This window comes from Solanum pennellii, chromosome 2 (genome assembly GCF_001406875.1).
Source record: "Solanum pennellii chromosome 2, SPENNV200".
Lineage (NCBI taxonomy): Eukaryota > Viridiplantae > Streptophyta > Magnoliopsida > Solanales > Solanaceae > Solanum > Solanum pennellii.
The window spans coordinates 33756336-33777489 of record NC_028638.1 but is presented as its reverse complement, the minus strand read 5'-3'; the positions used below and the strand labels follow the sequence as shown (position 1 = coordinate 33777489).

The 21154-nt window shown below is 33.8% G+C and overlaps 1 protein-coding gene and 1 pseudogene across 1 annotated transcript; both read left to right on the top strand.

The window, feature by feature from the left end:
* The first annotated feature begins 3893 nt into the window (after nucleotides 1-3893).
* Nucleotides 3894-12077, top strand: LOC107009379 (calcium permeable stress-gated cation channel 1-like). The gene is made up of 12 exons (XM_015208705.2): nucleotides 3894-3953; nucleotides 4405-4730; nucleotides 5120-5266; nucleotides 6646-6781; nucleotides 6949-7047; nucleotides 7749-7868; nucleotides 8011-8091; nucleotides 8421-8761; nucleotides 9674-9919; nucleotides 10439-10763; nucleotides 10984-11217; nucleotides 11489-12077. The coding sequence occupies exons 2-12, from the start codon at nucleotides 4417-4419 to the stop codon at nucleotides 11741-11743; spliced, it is 2298 nt and encodes a 765-aa protein (XP_015064191.1). The 5' UTR covers nucleotides 3894-3953; nucleotides 4405-4416; the 3' UTR covers nucleotides 11744-12077.
* Nucleotides 12078-13721: 1644 nt separating this feature from the next.
* The window catches only part of LOC107009911, a 17898-nt pseudogene continuing 10465 nt past the window's right edge, over nucleotides 13722-21154 (top strand).

Sequence of the window (21154 nt, the reverse complement as noted above, 5' to 3'; positions counted from 1 at the left end):
AGAGTAAATTAGTTGCTAATGAATTGAAAATGCTGTAGTTTATTATAAAAAGAAAAGAAATGTTATTACCCATTAGGTGGGGAGAAATTTATTTATATATAGTAAAAATGAATTTCTTACGATGAGAATAGTTAAAAAAAGGGCAACTTTCACATATAACAAATAAAAAATTCATATTTGTATGCTATAGCAAAGTTTGTATAATTGCGCTTCATAGCAAATATAGAAACTGTATAATTCGCTATACATATATAGTTGAAGCAAATTGTATAAAACGAAGTGTATAAAACAAGAAAAAGAAAGATACTTGGGCAGAGAACTGTATAAAAACGAAGTGTATAAAACGATGTATTATTATAAGTGTATAGAATGATTATATACAATTTGAATTTGTATAAAATGAGAAGAGAGAAAGACAAAAGAAACTTGACAAGGAATATACAATTGAATCGAATTGTATAAAACGAGAAAGAGAGAAATTAAAAATAATTTGAAAATTGTATAAAACGAGAAAGAGAGAAAGGCAAAAGAAATTGGGCAGGGGAGTATTTTTATTGTATAATTATAAGTGTATAGGACGAAAATAAATGTACTTGCATGTCTATATACAATTTTCTCACGCTTTATACAAACAGAAACGCAATTTATACATTTCGCTGCTGTTTGTATAAGTGAGAAAGGCGAGCGAGATTTGGGAGAGTGGCGAGCGAGATCTGGAAGAGGGGAGAGAGGGGAACAAAAATATATATATTTAGATAATTTTCTCTGCTTTATACAATTAGAAACAATTTTTATACACTTGTGTTTGTATAAAAAGTGAGGAAGCAAGCGAGAGATTGGAGGAGAGTGGCGAGCGAGATATTTAGGAGAGAGGAGCCTGATAATTTTTTGCAAACGTTTGCTATGAAGCACAATTAAATCAAACCCTAGCTACTCCATTTATTTTAGGTTATTAGTTTGCTATTATATATAATTTTCCCTTAAAAGAATAGATCTTATGGTTGTGTAGTTAAGAAATTATTTTAGATTTGCTTCAATAGTTTAAACCTCTTTAACACACTAAAATGAGTTGTTCCCTTTTTTTTTTTTTTTTAAATAATCTAAACATGGTGTCTTTGATAAATTGTTAGTTGAAAAAGAACAAAGCATTCATAAATCTTTTTGATATATTGTTAGTATAAAAAAATAAAGCATTCACAAGTATTTTTGATAAATTGTTAGTAGAAAAAGAATAAAGCATCCATAAATCTTTTTGATAAATTGTTAGTACAAAAAAATAAAGCGTACACAAGTATTTTTGATAAATTATTGGTCCAATTCATATAGAAAAAGTAAAATGGTGATGCTATAAGTAGAAAATCTAGAAAAAAACGTGATACTTTGTATCTATATTTTAGCTGTTTTTATTTCTCCTTTTTTCTTAAAAAAAATAATTTGATACGAAATTTTCTATTATAATCCAGGGAAACATTAAAAAATAGAGTTTCCTATCAATCATTTTTTTCACTTTTAATGAAAAATAGAAATATAATTTTGCTTGTCAAATTTAAAAACTAAGATATGATTTATTAGTTCGTTCCTAATTCTTTTTTATTATTAAATATAATTATTTTAAAATATCAAATTTGTTATATGAAAATAATGATATTATAAAGTTATTCTTTTAATAATTATTCTTCCATCTCTATTTACTTGTCAAATATTTTTTAATTTGATTTTTTTTTACTTGTCATTTTAGATAAAGCAAAGAAGGACAATTGTTTTTGTTCCTAATATACGTTAAATTATTAACATTGAGTAAATCTCTTTGAAAAATATAGTGAGTAAATATGTTTAAGATTATTTAATAGGAATAAAATGCTAAATTCATTATACCAATAATTATTTTTTCAATTGATATGTCAATTCAAAATTTAACAAGTAAAAAAGGACGGACGAGTACTTCTTAAGAATATGTCAAATTAATTAAATAAAAATAAAAAATAAAATTAGATTTTTTAATAATAGACATTTAAATAATTTATCTATAAAGCAATCAAAATAAGAAAATAGATTGATACCTGCTCTTTTGTAATATGACTCTTAAAACTATTTCTTGAAAAAATTAGCCAAATAAAAATCTACTTATCAAATATATTTTTTTTATAAAACACTAATTACTTTTTTCAAAAACATTTTTTCTTAGAAAAAATTATTTTAACAAAAATAGTTCTAAAAAAATCGACCGCTGATCTAAACAAGCTCTTACTCTCTTCTAATTCTGCCCCAATAATCAATTTGTAAAATATAAAATATTTTTTACTTTATGAATACGGTTCATTTGTGTGTGTTTTTTTAAAATAATTAAGTGTATATTTAGATAAAAAGAGAAAAGATATTAAGAAGTTATAATTAAAACCAATTAAGGTTAATAAAATAGAGGTTAAAGCAGAGCTTTTGAGTGATATGAGTTGGTGGTATTTTTTGTTGGTAACAAATAAAAGAAATATGATTCTTTTAAAAGATAATTTTAAATAGTTTAGTATTTGATAATTTAAGATTAGGAGTGATAATGGGGCGGGATGGGGTGGATTTAAGGTTATGCGGGGTGAGGCGAGTTTAAAATTGTGCAGGGCGAATTGAAGTGTTTTTTTTTTTAAATCAGTGTGAGGGTGGGGCGAATTGTGGATATATGTGATTTCATAAGGGTGCAAACTTAATTTTAATTTCTGATATATTATAAGAATGATATAACATTATTTATTAAAATAAGTTCTTTACGTAAACTATTTTGAATGACTAAAAAACTAAAAAGAAGAAAAAATTATCTCACTACTTGCATTTGATTTTTTGTTATTAACAAATTCAAATCCACCAAAAAAAAAGTTAGTTGTCATATCTAAAAAAGTTATAAAATATTATAACATTAAAATAATGTTATAACATATTAATTTTAGCAATTAATAGTTAATTATATTATAATTTCTTAAATTAAAAACTTATTGAACTTATTATTTGAAATGCTTTTTACAACATATATGGAATGAGCTGAATGAAGCAAATTGAAAATAACAAAATATATTATTCAGAAGAAAATAAAACGAATTAAAATCTTAACAAATTTAAACCGATTTATCCCACAATTACCCCCTTGTTGCCATCCCTACCCGTTAAGACTCATGAGAGAGAAAAGATGGTATCATGTTTTTCATTTTCCCAAAAACAGTACAGTAATGATAACATTGAATTAATATACTTATCGAATACTTCTCTTCGTCCATAATAATTTATCAGATATAATAAAATTAAACATCTAAAATTAATTGTTAATTTAAATAATTAAAAAATAATTAGTTATCTTTTTCAATTTTCCTTTAATAATTATTTTATTTGCTCAGTGAAAAAGTTATGTAGATTTTTAATATTTTTACTATAATAGAGTTATATTAATCAAATTAAATTTTCTATTAAATTTTCTTAAAATAAAATGTATGACCTTACCTTGATAAACAATTGTGGACATAGGAAATTTCTTTTAATTTGATTTTTGATAAGTAAAAATATAATTATTTATTTTATTATATACATTTAATCTATTAATCTTGAATTAATATTTTTAAAAAATATAATAAATAAATATATTTAAAACTCTATCAAAATATTAAAGTATAATAATAAATTTACTATATCAATAATTAGTTTTAACAAGTCAAAATTTGACACCTAAAAAAAAAGAGCATTTGTGAATTAGACCAATATTTGTTTTGTGGATTCGTTATAGTGTGAGAATAAAGAAAGAAATAAACCTTTGGTATGAGAATGTTCTTGTCTTCTCTTGAGATATGAAGTAATCCTTATATTCTTTCAGTCGGTAACTTGTGACGGTTGCCAACTTATTACAATTTGGCTTTATTTAAAAACCTTCCAAATTTCTTTTTTTTTTCTTCGCAGAAGCAGCCAAGTTATTACAAACTGTATGCTTTTTTTTTTCGCTCCCACATGCAATTTCAGTTTTTAATTGTCATCACTCTGTTTTACATTTATAAATTTTATTATTAGTGTTTTTGTATGATGAGTTACATTTTTTTGTGCCGAATTAATTCTTGAATACTTTGTAATAATACCTACATGCTATAGTGAAATATTTTCAGTCTTCTGCAATTTTCGTTTGACATATTAGTTATCAGGTAACTTAACTTGATTTCAACGGATAATTATATACTCTTTAACTCGTTTTTAATATGTTTTGTTTACACCTAACGCATAAATTTTGAAGGTGTCTAAATAATCGTCAGAGAGTGTGGAAACGAATTCAAATGTGCATACTTATATAGTTGAAGTGAGATCGAGTGTATGTTTAGGTACAGTTGATTGAGAGAAATTTGATCATCGAAGTAGAATATTTATATGTGTTTTTATTTACAGGTAAAATAAAAGATGGCAACACTAGAAGATATAGGAGTTGCTGCAGCTTTAAATATTTTGTCTGCACTAATCTTCCTTTTGGCATTTGCAATTCTGCGTCTTCAACCACTGAATGACAGAGTATACTTCCCAAAATGGTATCTTGTGGGGCTGAGAAACGATCCACTGAAGTCTGGTGGATTTGTTAAGAAAGTTGTTAATTTGGATTGGAAGGCCTATATAAGGTTTCTGAATTGGGTACCGGCTGCACTGAAAATGCCTGAACTTGAACTCATTGATCATGCAGGATTGGATTCTGCTGTTTACTTAAGGATCTACTTGCTAGGGTAATATAACAGCATATATCATGTCGTTGCAATATCATTCGTTTTACTTTGTTTATCTTACTTTCCTTTTTAAACTGTCACTTATTATTCTCTGTATCTGAGTAAGTAACTCAATTTGGATGGGAGGGCATATTTGGACCACAAGATTCAAATGGCAGTTTGATACATTACACACGTCTATTCAAAATTTCTTTATTTTCTTTAACTCCATGTCGAGTTAAATAGAGACGAACAAATTGAAATGGAGAAGATACATGCTTAGTGATTTTTTAATTTAATGTGTGATATCGATTGATGCAAAAATGGTACCTGTTAATTGGACAAAGCTGAATTTTGAGTTACACTTAGGAACTGAATATTTGATGACATTTATGACTTCTGATTTGCAGGCTAAAAATATTTATTCCTATTACATTGCTTGCTTTTGCGGTTCTAGCACCTGTTAATTGGACAAATAAAACTCTGAAGAAGTCTGGGTTTACTTACAGTGCGATTGATAAAATTTCCATTTCAAATGTTCCACTCGGATCAGAGAGGTTAGGCGATTTTTCCTTTTTCAAGTATTTGATGCAATACATTCTGATACCTACTTATATAATACAGTATTAGTTTCCGTTTTAGGTTTTAAACCTGTAGCCTTCTATATTCACACCGCTTTAGGAAAAATGCATATGATTATATCTGTCTATATCACAAGGCTATTGTTATGATTCTAAAAAGGCATAATACATAGATGTGCCATTTAAATTTACTTCATTTTATATTTACGCCCTCCAACTTTGATTATGCACAAGTAGACACTCAAACTTGTATGAAATTGAACATATAGACACACACGTCTTACGTGGCATCCTATATGACAATTTGCGTCCTACGTGGTGTCCTTTATGCCACATAGGACTCATGTGTCTACTTTATAAAAGTTGAAGTGTCTACTTGTGCAAACTCAAAGTTGGAGGGTATAAATGTGATGACACCAAGTTAAAGGACATATTTATGTATTATGCCTTCTAAAATACTAGAAGCTGTTTTCAGAATTTATGGACTTTGCTGCAATAGTATCAACAACAACATGATACCCCATTGCAATTCCAAATAGGGTCTTGGGGAAGGTAGGGTAGATTGCACGCATACCTTACCCCTACCTCGAGGAGGTAGAGACGTTTCCAAAAGACCCTCGACTCAAGTAACACATTAAAAGAATAAGAAAAGAAAATACGGAAGTGAAAAGGACATAACAAATAATAGGGAAAACATAACAAAGAATCCAGAGGACAAGGAACAGTAACAACATCTAATATGCAAAAACCGACGCATGAAAAACAACAGGTAGTAACAAAAATCTAGGAAAAAAAAGAAGATATAACAAATACTAGAGGGAGCATTATTTAGCATTCAGGAAAAAGGAATCTCAACTTCTTAAGTCATATCGCTACTGTTATAAAAATTTCTCTCGTATCTACCTTTTCAGTTATTTCACTAGGCTATGGAAAGCCAGGTCAGGGAGCTTATCTTTTTATTGTTTAAAAATGGATGTTCCTTTGTATTTGCTTTACCAAGTTTTGTATGTTTATTCTCTATCCTCTGATTAGTCGAACTCCATTTGTCCTGTCTTGTTAGAAGCCTTCACTTCAAGTTATAAAGTCAGCTTCTTGTCAATAGAGTTGCCTTTGTTTGGTGTCAACTGGATCACATCTCTTGATTCCTTTGTAAACAAGAGGATCATATAAAATATTATGCAAATAAAAATAAAAAGGAGGTTCACTTCATGTGAGGATTGGAGTTCAAATTACATATAAAAAAGTCATTGTTAACCTTATTTACAGTACATTGCAATATGTTTCTGGTTGCTTCATCTTCACAAGCTATATAAACTGTTTTCTGCAATGACTTGTATTGAACGGGATCTTTCCAGGTTTTGGGCTCATATCCTTATGGCCTATGCCTCGACAGTTTGGACATGCTATGTCTTACAAAAGGAGTATGCAAAAGTTGCAGATATGAGGTTGCAGTTTCTTGCATCTGCAGAACGTCGCCCTGATCAATTCACAGTACGTGAAATAGAAATATCAACTTATTCAGTACTAAAAATTTACTAGGTAGTGGTAATATCGACTTCTAGTTGCAATCTTGAACAATGTCTGAGATAAAAAATTTTGAGCTAAAATTAGGGAACTTTGTTACATTGCTTATTGAGCTAAAATTTGATTGTTCTCAGGTCCTTGTCAGAAATGTTCCACCTGACACTGATGAATCAGTCAGTGAAAGTGTCGAGCACTTTTTCCTGGTTAATACAGATCATTACCTCACAAATCAGGTTTGTACTTGATGTAATACATGTTATATGCTTCTTGGGAGCGAAATCATTGATAAAGAGATATATCCTTTGATCGTCTCATGAACACTCTCATTTTCGTATAAACAACTTAGCTGTGAATAGAACTATGTCACATCATTTAAAAAAAAAATAAAAATAAAATAAAATATATATATATATATATATATATATATATATATATAATTGGACTTAAGATTCTTTTGAGTTGTAATCGTCTGTCCTGTATATATTTAGCTTCTCCTTTCAGATATTGGGTTATCATTTACTACATCTTCTGATTACTTGATACTTGTTGTCTTGAGATTCTGTCACTGAAAAACGAAGAAGAACAGGATTAGTATTTGAAGACATTAATGTGGTCTTTTGAAGAGAAAAAGGTAGATATATGTCAGAAGTGGAGGAAGAATAGAAGATGGTCTTTTTCATTTACACAAGTTACCGAGTTCTAAAAGCTTGTTATCCTCTTCCTCAGAAATACTTTTTGCTTGAAGAACTATCTTTACAATGATTGTGCCTGCGGTGTATGGTCATTAATGTATTATCTCTTCTCTTCTTGAGAAGTCACTTTTTTGTTGGATATTACAATTAATAGGATATCCGTATCAAATTGTTAATTGCAGTTTAAATTTCTTTTTAAATAAATTAATTATCGTTATTCATGTAGTTGGATTGTACTGCAGGTTGTTTACAATGCCAACAAACTAGCAAAATTGGTCAAGGAGAAGAACAGTAAGCAAAATTGGCTTGATTACTACAATCTCAAGTATTCTAGAAATAAATCAAAACGGCCCATGATGAAGGTATGTATGTATAGACAAGTTAGTTCATCACTTTGGATATTATTTATTGTCTTTGAAGATATCAAGATCATTCTATGATGCTCTTGAGATTATTGTAGTTTCTCTTTCAGGATGTCTAAAAATATCCTTCTCGAACTTGCAGACTCGTTTCCTTGGCCTTTGCGGAGAAAAAGTGGATGCTATCAACCATCATACTGCTGAAGTTGAAAGACTATCGAAAGAGGTAACAGATCTTGAGTGAACTTTGCTAACTGTTATGTTGATTGACCTCACTGAAAGTACAGCTGAAAGTACTTCAATAGTCCTATATCTACTACTTTTGACATCATATGGCCCTTGATGCCAAATGCTTTTATTTGGTTAGAAAAAAATTGACTCGAGGCTTTTAGAAGATTTGATGCTTTAAGGCATCCATGCCTTCTATTGTTGCAACACAGAAAATCTTTCGGTCAATCATTCAACTTTAGAGCTTGTTACCTTTGTTCCTTCTATTGTTATTACTGTAGACTACCTTTCATTTTACCAATGTCATAAGTTCTGGTTTATTTGTAGATAGCTGCAGAGAGAGAGCGGGTTAAAAATGACCCAAAATCTATCATGCCGGTGGCATTTGTCTCATTCAAAACACGGTGGGCTGCTGCCATTTGTGCTCAAACTCAGCAGTCAAGAAATCCAACTTTGTGGTTAACTGATTGGGCTCCAGAGCCACGTGATGTATATTGGAAAAACCTGGCGATTCCCTATGTGTATCTAACAGTTAGGAGGCTCATAATTGGTGTTGCATTCTTTTTCCTGACATTCTTCTTCATGATTCCCATCACATTTGTCCAAACCCTTGCAAGTATCGAAGGGATCAGGAAAATAGCGCCATTCCTGAAAGTTATCATTGACATGTAAGTATGCCCCATTATAGACTTATTCCGGTGTCAGCATTCACTCTCTCTCATTTATAACATTTTCCCTGTCTTCTATCAGCTTATGTTTAAGGCGCTATGATATTTTTGTTCATCTACTTCCATAAATTTCACAGAATGGTCAAAAAGCTAGTCCTGATAGTAAATCAAATGGTGGCGTATCTAATTTGGAATAAATTCAAAGGAACTGGTATCTTAGGGTATGCTTCATAATGATGCATAGGACACTCGGGCTACACCAAAAATGATCTTCAGCGCAATAGCTTAATTTCCGCTAAATATGTAGTTTTAGGGGCAATTAGTATTCATTATAAATGTCCCTAAAGCTCATAGCGACATTGGATTTAACGGAAATGAAAGTGCACATTGACTTCACTGTACATCTAAGAGAATATTAGTCACTTGTATAGCAAAAGTGGAGTCATCTGTTGATGGTGTGATTGTTAACAGAAGTGTTGCTTGACAGAATGTCTAGCAACCTAAGACATGCTCAATGACATTTCCTTACTAGAGAGTATGTTGTTGGGAGATCGACTTAAGAGAGGAGAATGATATGTTGGTGATTTGATCACCTGACCCCAAAAAAATTGAAAAGTAAAACTATTCTGGCAGTTTAGGTTATCATTTACCTATCATAGCCATGAAGATTGACATGGCATGACATAGTTCAGAGAATGGTCTTCTAAATAGATTTATTTATCGTATTTCTCACCATTCTATCTGGTAATTATGCAAATGAATATTATGTTGTCTTGAATTGTTGCTTTGTGTTGAGCATCGTTGTTGGACTTGTTCTACCATACCACACTCCCCTCTCCCACACAGCAGATATGGTTATGCGTTTTATGCTTAGATCTTTATACCAATAATTCCACCCAATCTATTGTGCAGATCTTTCGTCAAGTCATTCATCCAAGGTTTTCTACCTGGGATTGCTTTGAAGATCTTTCTCATAGTATTGCCAAGGATACTGATGCTGATGTCCAAATTTGAGGGCTGGGGAAGTATATCAGCTTTGGAAAGAAGAGCTGCATCTAAATATTACATCTTTAACTTTGTGAATGTGTTTCTTGGTAGCATAATTGCAGGAGCTGCATTTGATCAGCTAAATACTTTTATTCATCAGTCAGCAAATGAGTAAGTTGAAGTGGCATTACTGCATTTTTTTAACAAAGGAATCAATTGGAACATGCATATATTTGTATTGACTTAGTATGTGTATTTTTTCTAATATTTGACTCTCTTTGAAAATCTTGGTTCTGCCACTGGACAAAGGTTCAACTTTAAGGAGTTTTGAGTACTTGATAGATTATTTAGTAAGAACACATATCCATCTTCTAGCGGTTTGGCAGTGGCCTGTCAAAGCAAATGTAATGGTCCTGATAATGTAGTGTGAGAGAGCAGAACATTGGTTATGAGTTCAGATAGCAGCAAAATTGGGATCTTTTTCTTTGTTTGCTATTTAAATGAGACAATCAGTCTCTAATATCTACTCAAGGCAACCGATTGCTTCGAAGTATGTTCGCGTTGAAGTGTGTTATCCCATCCATGATATTACTAGCTTTCCTTTTAATGCAATTTTCCACATCTCCTATATATCCCTTTAATTGAATACTATGCTTCTTAAACACTAAAAGATTCTGTCTTTTTCGGCAGAATACCTAAAACAATCGGTGTTGCTATCCCAATGAAAGCAACTTTCTTCATAACTTACACAATGGTTGATGGGTGGGCCGGTATTGCTGGAGAGATCCTAAGGTTGAAGCCACTAATACTCTTCCATTTGAAGAACTTTTTCTTGGTCAAAACTGAAAGGGATCGAGAAAAGGCGATGGATGCTGGAAGCCTCAATTTCAACACTGGAGAACCGCAGATACAATTATACTTCTTGTTGGGCCTTGTCTATGCTATAGTCACACCATTTCTGCTTCCTTTCATACTGGTGTTCTTTGCCCTGGCGTATTTTGTGTTCCGTCATCAGGTTATCTTTTTTTGCTTTTCAAGTCTTGTTAATCGATAAAGGATTTAATTCTTCAGATTGCACTGTTATACCGAGTCAAAATTGAAGAGGTTCACATGCATATGAAAGTCTACTTATAATGCGTGTAGTGCTAATGTAAAGATATCTTTATAGTTGTGTATGTTTAGCACAAGGCTTAATATCAACAGTGTTCTGATTGTGTTCCTTTCTGATTATGCAGATTATAAATGTATACCATCAAGAGTATGAAAGTGGAGCAGCATTCTGGCCAGATGTTCACGGACGTATAATATTCGCTTTGGTCTTCTCTCAGATATCTTTACTGGGATTGCTAAGTACAAAACGCGCTGCTCAATCAGCACCTTTTCTTATTGCCCTTCCAGTATTGACTTTATCTTTTCACTACTTCTGTAAAGGGCGCTATGAGCCAGCTTTCACCAGATACCCATTGCAGGTGTGTACAACAGGTTTACAATTAAAAATGCTTCCTTATTAGTTCTACAAATATAAAGAGGTGGAGGTTCCTGAGAAAAATAAGTTCACATATAGTACTGTGCTCCGATTTACGTGTATTTATTTTCTCTGGATGAAGATAAATGTGTTGATCTCAAATGTAATTCATTAGCAAGAGAGCTGTTATAGTTCCATGGAATTATAAGTTTAAATCTCAAATTTTTTATTTTTTTTCTAAAAGGGATTTATACTTTGGTCTTGTTGGATTTCAGGAAGCAAAGAGGAAAGATACTATAGAACAAGCCAAAGAATCCAAACTTAACTTGAAATACTACCTTCAAAAGGCTTATTTACATCCTGTTTTTAGAGGTGATGATGAAGATGACAATGAGGATGTCAATGATAAGTTGGAGAGTAATGATGTTGAGTTGATCCCAATGAAGCGTCATTCAAGAGGAAATACTCCAGGGCCAAGCAGGATAAGTGGCGCCAGTCAAGAGGAAATGCTCCAGCACCAAGAAGAATGAGTGCCAACTCTTCTACATCATTTTTTCGATTTTACTGACTGACCATACACATTAAGTGCTTTGTTTATTCTGGATGTGAGATTTTTACTCTTTGTACACAAGAGAGTTAAATGTAAATTGAGATCATGCCAATGTAGCTAATAAGTTTGGACATGCTCCTTCTTACTTGAATGAGCAAGAGTTGTCTGAGACCATATGTTATAGAGTTGATGATGGTTTTCCACTAAGATGTGAAGTTTGGTAGACTGGTCTTGTGCAAACTAAAATGTTCATGTACATACATTATGTTGTCTGTTATTGTAGGATGTGTAATACAGAAGAACTTCAATATGCATTTCCAATTATGGTTATAAGGTAGTCTCTTGAGACTCAGTGACTCATTCAATACATCCACTAGAACACTTATAAATGGGGGTTCAACATCGGTGAATGACAAATTGAAATGAGTGTACCTCTAAAACCATGCAAAGATAGATTTTGGGTCTAACTCAATTCCAAAAGTTGTATAAGTCAGTATAAGGAGAAGAATTCTCATCTCTCTACCTGAAGTGGGACTTTTTAACACAAAACATTATCATAATTATTTTTACTTTTTTTTAAAAGAAAAATATAGATCTCTTTCATATTTGTCTATTGGAAAAATTTAGATATTTATGAATGGCATAATACATAAATATGTCCTTTAACTTGGCTTCGAATTATATTTATGCCCTTCAACTTTGGGTGTGCACAAGTAGACACTTAAACTTGCATAAAGTTCAACAAATAGACACACATACATGTCATCCTACTAATGGAAATTTAGGTCTCTGTCCGCTTGGAAGATTATTCTTTCCTCCTCGGCGAAAGAGGGCAAAAAGGGTGTCATTTTTTGTCCTACGTGGTGTCCTATGTGTATTGTGTGATGTAGGACTCGTGTGTTTATTTATTTAAAAGTTGGATAGTTAAAGTGCTTGTTTGTGCATTATGAAAGTTGGAGGTCAAAGTTAAAATTTGAAGTCAATTAGGGTCCAATATATGTATTAGGCCTTTATGAATTGAAGATCCTTCTTTTTTATACAATAACCTAAGTTTTGTTTAGGAAGAGTTTTTCTTTCCATTGTTTTTACGGAAAATGGTCAAAAATACCCTTGAACTATTCGAAATAGCTCAAATATACCCTTCAACTATATTTCGGCTAAAAAATACCCTTCCCTCAAACTATAGGGTCAAAAATACCCTTCCCTTAGAACTTATGTATTTTGTGAAATCATTCTAAGGAAATGGAGAAATGAGGAAAAGGGGTTCTATGTTTTTCAGTGAAATTGTTTCTAAATTCTCGGAAAACGGAGAAAATTGAGGGAAATTAGGGATAAGTTTATCAGTCTACGTGGCATGAGTGGAACTCTATTGGCTCATGTGGTATGCCATGTGACATCCACATGGCATCTAAGTGACGTTTAACCGATTCTAATAATGAGAAGGGTATTTTTGACCCAATAGTTTGACGGTAAGGGTATATTTGAGCCGAAATATACTTCAAGGGTATATTTGAGCTATTTCTAATAGTTCAAGAGCATTTTTGACCTTTTTTCGTAGTTTTTATGATTTCTTTTATAATAGTTTTTCATATATAGGAATTGGTCGAGCCATATAAAAATACTTTTTTATTGTAATTTTAATTTATCAACAGAATGATTTGCAATAATATTATTTTCTTGGTTATTATTTCAATCCAATAATTTGGACCTAATTCAATCCCTAAATAAAGTCGAAATTTTAGCACGGTGTAAGTGGCACGTCATAGGTATGTATATAGTTTAGATTCTCCCTTGTTTTACGAAAGAAGTAACAAACGAAAAAACTCTGTTTCTCTGAATGCATAATTTTGTTGTCTGTCTCATTGAATTATTCCCTTCAACCACCAATATCTCTGAATCTATACTCTAATTGACTCAATTATATAGAAAAATGCATTGATTGAGGCTTTATATAAGACATGAAGAAGAAGGGGTTGTCTCCAGGAGGGATATCGCGGTCAGCCTGGAAGCTACATGTAATTGTAGTGTCCCTTACTCTCCCCATTGTTGTGTGTATGTTGCCTTTTCTTAGCCTCCATCGATTCTCACCATCACATTACTCCCAAATTCCTTCTTCTCGTAGATATCTCCATTCTAACTGGGAATCCACTGCCCTCCATGAAGGCCAACCCAATCCCAAAGTTGCTTTTCCCTTTCTAGCTCAACGTCATTTGCCTCTCGATTTTGTTTGGAAATGTTTCTTCCAGGTCAGAAAAGAATGAACGATACTGGATAAGCTAGCTTTTAGGATTGAATTAGGCTGAATGTCTATTGTGTTAACATGGTGATTGATGTCCATGTTTTTTTTTATTTATAAATGTTGATCCATGTATTATAATGTTCACACTTCAGATATCCTGTTAAATGTTGGGTGTCTATATTGGTTGGTGATGTTAAGTAGTCCACATTTGTGAGAGAATAGATAACTATTTCTTGATTTTAGACATTTGAGTCTTATGCTTCTATAGTAGTCCACAAGGTAATGATAAGGTCTGTGCGTGTCTAAACTTTACCCTCTCCAAGACCATTTTGTGGGATTTCATTCGATATATTGTTGTTGTTGTTGCTAGTGTTGTGTTATTCAACTTCTATTTTAGTTATGAGGTTTAAGGATTATATGTTTCTACATTAAAGTTCTTATCGTTTTATCTTGAATGTATCTTCCCTTTTACTTCATTTCGTATATGGTCTTTTAATGGATTAGGGAAAATTTCATGTAAAAATTAGTAGATGCTTTAATTTCCAGCTTCTGAGTAGTTTTTATTTTGTTGGAATATGTGCGTCCACTAACAGTAAACGGACCAGGTCGCTTGACACAGCAAAAACAGTGCAGAAGATTAAACAATATGAAAAACACAACATAGGCAGTTTACGTGGAAACCTCTTTGCTCAAAGGAGTAAAACCACGACCCGTCACACATGATTTTCAACCGTTTTCACTAATCTTCACAAGCAAAAGTGAAACCCGATTACAACAACGTGAGAAAAAATTATTAATCTCACAACCAAGCAATAATTCTACTGCTTGAAGAGCCTAAGCAGATTTTACTCTGCCCACTAAGCTATCACCACTAGACAACTTAGGATTCAACTAAGCAACAGACAGGTTTCCCACTAAATCACCACGCTCCGGATGACTTAGGATTTTTACTAAGCAACACACAAGGTTGCCCACTAAATTAGTTTGACTCAACTAACTTAGACTTTTCAAGAAACCAAAGAATCTGAATCCTTTATAGGTTAGGAACAGATTTACAATGTAAGCATGTAAGAAATAATCCTAAGACAACTAAGTAGCTTGCAGCTCTATCAGGTCCCTGTTGCTCTTAGGATGGTCCTTCTTGAAGATGGCCTTTGCTTTTTGAACTTTCGGATTTTTGAAATCCAAAACTTTTATTTCCCAAAACTTGTGTTTGTGTTGTTGGAGAAGAGACTATATTCAAATGGACACAAAACCTTGGGACGAGGCTATTGGTTGAGAGTCTGCTTTCATAAATGTGCACCAACTCCTTAGACTTGGCAGTTTTTTGACAGATGTCTTTTCATCCTTTTCACGTCGCAGTCTTGTAGGGACCAGGTCCCTTCAAAACTTGTTTGTGAGTTCTTGAAAAGGCCAACCTCTTCCATTATGATTGGTTCAGTACGCTGACGCCTCACCTACCACTGACAGGACAGCTTTACAGTTGTACACCATTTTGTATTAGATGGAGAGAACTCTATCTGACACCAGGTCCCTGCATTTGTGAGATACTGAAACATACAATCTCGTTCGCTCTTCTTATTGGTGTAGGACACTGCACTTTTCACCTACCACCTGACATGACAACTTTTACGACTGTACCCCATTTGTATCTTGATGAGAGAACTCTGCCAGGGACCAGGTCCCTGCATTTATGAGGATCATCAAAACACCTAGAATATAACATTTTCCCCCTTTTTGATGATAGCACACAAATATACCTCACACTGAGTTTATCATTCATCTCATTGTCAGCAGTTCCAATAACAAGGATTTGGTTCCTTGTTAGATCGATAAGTTTGTTAAATCATCAAAACTTCATATCAAGTTCGAGCTATCATCTTAACTCAGCTTCGAACTAACATTTTCCCCCCTTTTGATGATAACATACTTATTCACCAGTTCCCCCTATCAAAAAGAATTCTTAGGGTAACTTGAGTTTCATCATCTCGAAGTTTGTCAACTCATCAAAATATCAACATAGCATTTTCCTCCTTTTTGATGATGACATACTTATTCATCAGTTCCCCCTATCAAAAAGAATTCTTGGGGTAACTACAGTTTAATCATCCCTAAAGTTTGTCGAATCATCAAAACATCAACATATCATCTTCCCCCTTTTTGATGATGACAAACATCTTCTTCCCCCTATCGACAGGACCAGGTCCTCGTCAGGTAGCAAGCATTTATTCCCCCTATCAGCATGACCATATCTCTTCAAGTAGATACCATTGATTCCTCCTATCGATGTGACCATGTCTTCTTCAAGAAGTTATAACACTGTTGATCTCATGCCTTACCTTAACAACTTTCCCCCTTTTGACATCATAAAAAAGGGTTAAAGTAGTAAACCAAGTCGACAGAAATACAGTTCTTGCAAATTCATGGCCACTTGGGGAACACTTTGAGAAAGGTTCAGGTTCCTTTCTGTAGTTTGAATGTCATTGCTTAGATCTGTCCTGACCTCCCTTTTCCTTCACCCCCTTTTCCATGTGTGTATACCTATAAAAGGTATGAAATTGAACTTGCTAAAACAAACATTACTGAAAATCAAGGATACCTGCTCCCTATTCATAATCATGAAAGAGTTGGTTGCTTCAGGCATGATCCATTCAAGAATGTTTCAGCATTCTCAACATCAGATTGATTATCTCAGTCAGGTCCTTTTAACAGCTTCAAGATATTGCTTGATCCACAAGACTTAAACCCATCAAGATGCACTTGCTAAATTCTCTGCCTCAATTGATGAAAGAGCAATTGAATATTGCATTTTAATTCCCCATGAGTAAAAGATCAGCCTGTAACAGAAGCCATTTCTGAGGTACTCTTTCCATCAACTAGATACCCAACACAACATCACCATGTACGCGAACTCAAACTGTCTCCTGCTTGACAAAATAGGACCAGGTCCCCTGTCTTCTTCAAAATTCTTCAAATTCTACTAGTAGCCTTCAAAGGTGATTTCTTTGTACATGAGTCGAGTCTTTGAACCCGGTTCATCAACATCCAACTTCACGTTAGTGCCAAAAAAGTATGAATTGTCTAGACACCCATAACATGAAACCTTTTCAGTGGCTTCTTCAATCTGGTACCAGGTCCCTTTCTTTGTTCAGACAACAATTGCCCTGATCACGCTGTGCGATCTTCTTCTCTTTAGATAAGTTACTGTGAGTACACACTAGTCCTAACTTAAGACTTTAGTGAAGATTTTCAAGACACTCGATCTTCCATTTTGCTTGCAAAACATCATGATGACATTGCGCTTCTGTAACATTTTCTTGACTTGAAGTATGTTAAGCCATTTGAGCAGCTCACAAATGTACTTTTCTTGACGACCAATGGTACCTTTTGAGTTTTGCTGAACCTGTAGCTCTAAGAAGAGTTCTCTCATCGTGATCATTTAGAACCTACTACCATTAATGCGACAAACTCTTCACACAATAATTCAAAAGATAGCTCCAAAGATGAATTCATTGATATACAATTGAACGATCAACAACTCCTTTCCTAGTGTATTCAAAGAGAGGGTTTTTGACTTACCTCACTTGAAGCCATTGTTGAAGAGGAACTTGGACAACCTATCAGCTTGTTGGGAATCTAGTTGTCAGACATTGCTTCTTGCAAACTGAGCTTGTCAAGTTTCTTCATTTTCACGTTTAACACTCACATTATCAGTTTGAACTGCATCATCTTTGTTCAGCACTGTCTAGAGGACCAGGTCCCTCATTAGGTTCATCATCTACATCATCTTCTTTGAGATTGTTGGATCCATGAAGAGGATGTTCTTCAGAAAGATCACTATTTAAACCATCTCTGTAATTCTGAAGCAACTCTTCTATCTCATAAACTTCTTCCTTGCAACTTCTAAAATCTTCTAGACTCATCAATAAACATATGACCATTTTTAGTATACCCCTGATAAGCCTTGCTGGAGGAAGAGTGTACCACAATTATTCTTTTATCAATGTTGAGATCAAACTTCTCATTATTATCATTTTGGTCACAAACATGTACCATTTATCACTTAATTCGAAAGTTTCTTGAAAGATTCAAAGTCTGCATATTTCACCTGAAGGATGGTCTAATCTGCTTCTCCTTCACATCATCGTCACAACCTTTGTCATTTGCAAATATCATTTTATGCAGACTGGGACCAGGTCCCCTGATACAAGTTTGTGCAGCAAAGCAACACTCATGAGAACGTCTCCTTAATCATACCTCAGTATTCATACCTTGAGAAGTTCAGTGAGACTATCACAATGAGCAGTAAACAGATCAACAGTATACATGTTCTTGCATCTCTTTTCTATCAAAATCATCGCCCGAGAGAGCAAGTTTGTGACTAAATAGTTATCTGATAAGAGGTTAACTCCATTTCATTCATCACAAATCTACACCAAGAATGTAGCGTTTCTTGCCATTCGCCAAAAGATAGACTTCCACCTTGAAGTGTCTTGAGAGAGAGGAAGTTTTGTAACCTTATTAGTCATGTGTTTTGAGCATCTGCTATTTATAAACCAACACTAACTGCTTCCTCTCTTCTGCACCAAAATTACTTGTTATACTTAGGAACCCACTTCAAACAGAGTTCCCAATAACTATCAAAAGGCTTAACAAGAAACCTTTCTGTCCAAGGGGGCAAAGTGTTCTTGCTAAAACGATAGCGAGGACCAGGTCCCTTGCGCTTCGTTTCCACATTATTGTCGGATCTAACAAAATTAACATGAAGACCAGGTCCCCATTCTTTCTTTTCTTGATTATTTTCAGATCGGACAAACTTCACATGCCTTTCTTCAGCTCTTTTCCACTGTTTGGAATAATTTGACGAACTTCCTTCAAAATTTTCCAAAATTGGACAATCTTTCTTATGATTTCCATCTCGACCACAATTCTCAGACAATAGATTGTCAGCATCAAGAACATTTTTGCTTCGAGGATTGTAGGAGGATTTTATCTTGTCACAGCCTAACCCTCTTCTACTGTTGTTGTCTTGACCGATCAGATTTGTAAGAAACTTAGAGGAATTAGTCCATTTGAGAGAATTTTCCAGTTCTTTTTTTACACGGACCAGGTCCCTGTCTAACTCAAGATTTCTTTCTAATGCAATGTTGGTCTTCATTTCAGCAGTATGTAGCTTATTCTCAAGCTCCAGCTGCAAGGTGCTTGTCTCATTCTTTCCTTTAAAAGTTTTATTAGTTACCCCTTTCATCTTTTTCTTCAGTTCTAGATTTTCAGCTTCTAGAACAAGCATTTGACTTTTAATATCAGATTTTTGGGCAACTAATGCAATTTTCCATCTTGAGAGATATCTAGACTGTTGTTTATGGGATTCTTCTCAATTGTCATTTCACTTATCAAATTAAGTAATACAACTGCTATCTTTCTCAACTTTCTAGTAGAAAAGGTATTCAAGTTTTGCTTGAAATAAGGTAGAGTTACCTTTTCATCAGAATCTTCCTTGTCTGACTTTTCTATGAAATCATTATCTGTGTGTTCAGAATCATCTGAATCATTCCATAAAGCCATATCCCTTTTTAATGCCCTGAAGAAGACTTCTCTTCTGCTTATCTTGGGACGGACCTGGTCCCCCTCTTTGTCTTTACCTTCTGCAGTCGTGACAAATTTCATGTGGTCAGCTTTGTGCATAGAAAAGTTTCCAATGGAGTGACCATACAAATAACTCATGCCACACACTTCACTTGAGCTGGTAGCCTTGTCATGATTTTCTTTCTTAGGATTGGCCTCATCAATCAGATCAGTCTTCTTGTCTTTGCCCTTGAAAAAGAGCCCCTCATTTTTTCTGTGCATCTCATGAACTTGAAGATGCTCAAATAGTGTATGCATCGTCATTACATCAGGTTCTCTTGTCTCATTTCCAGTTACAAAATCATTTGTCCAAGATCTAGGAAGAATTTTCAGTATCTTAGAGACTTGCTTGACAATAGGAACATGTTCTTCAAGAAACATGAGCTCATCTATGATGTTGAAGAATCTGGTGCGCACTTCATGAATGAGTTCACCATCAATCATAGTGGAACCTTCAAACTGAGTAGTAAAGAGATCTAATTTAGATTTCCTTATTTCCTCAGTGCCCTCATAAGTTGTTCTCAACAGATCCCAGATTTTCTTGGCTGATTCACAAGATGAAATCAGATCGTATTCATTTATACTAAGGCCACACATCAGTAGCTTCCTTGCTTTGTGATTTTTCTGGACTAATAGTTTGTCAAAGTCATTGTATTGTTTTCTAGTTTTTGGAATGACTCTTGTGACCTCTCCATCTTTAACCTCCATAGTTGGCACATAAGAACCTTTACATATGACTTCCCATACTTCACTGTCCTCATCCATGAGATAGTCTCTAATCCGAATCTTCCAATGTTTGTAGAGCTTATCATAAAAAACAGGAGGTCTTGTGGGAGACTGATTTTTTGCTTATTTAGTAGTGACGCCATTTCTCGCAAGAACTTCTCTCTTGGTGTTAACCAGATAGATAGCACCTGCTCTGATACCACTTGTTGGAATATGTACGTCCACTACCAGTCAACGGACCAGGTCCCTTGACACAACAAAAACAGTGCAGAAGATTAAACAATATGAAGAACACAACACATGCAGTTTACGTGGACACCTCCTTGCTCAAGGGAGTAAAACCACGACCCATAACACATGATTTCAACCGTTTTCACTAATCTTTACAAGTAAAAGTGAAACCCGATTACAACAACGTGAGAAAAACTATCAATCTCACAACCAAGCAATAATTCTACTGCTTGAAGAGCCTAAGAAGATTTTACTCTGCCCACTAAGCTATCACCACTAGACAACTTAGGATTCAACTAATCAACACACAGGTTGCCCACTAAATCACCACGCTCCGGATGACTTAGGATTTTTACTAAGCAACACACAAAGTTGCCCACTAAATTAGTTTTAATCAACTAACTTAGACTTTTCAAGAAACCAAAGAATCTGAATCCTTTATAGATTAGGAACAGATTTACAATGTAAGCATGGAAGAAATAATCCTAAGACAACTAAGTAGCTTGCAGCTCTATCAGGTCCCTGTTGCTCTTAGGATGATCCTTCTTGAAGATGGCCTTTGCTTTTTGA

Excerpts from the sequence above, each read along its gene's own strand:
- LOC107009379 (XM_015208705.2), top strand. The coding sequence starts at position 4,417 with ATGGCAACACTAGAAGATATAGGAGTTGCTGCAGCTTTAAATATTTTG. Across the intron at positions 5,267-6,645 it reads GTTCCACTCGGATCAGAGAG|GTTTTGGGCTCATATCCTTA; the intron begins GTTAGGCGATTT and ends GGATCTTTCCAG. Across the intron at positions 7,048-7,748 it reads ATCATTACCTCACAAATCAG|GTTGTTTACAATGCCAACAA; the intron begins GTTTGTACTTGA and ends ATTGTACTGCAG.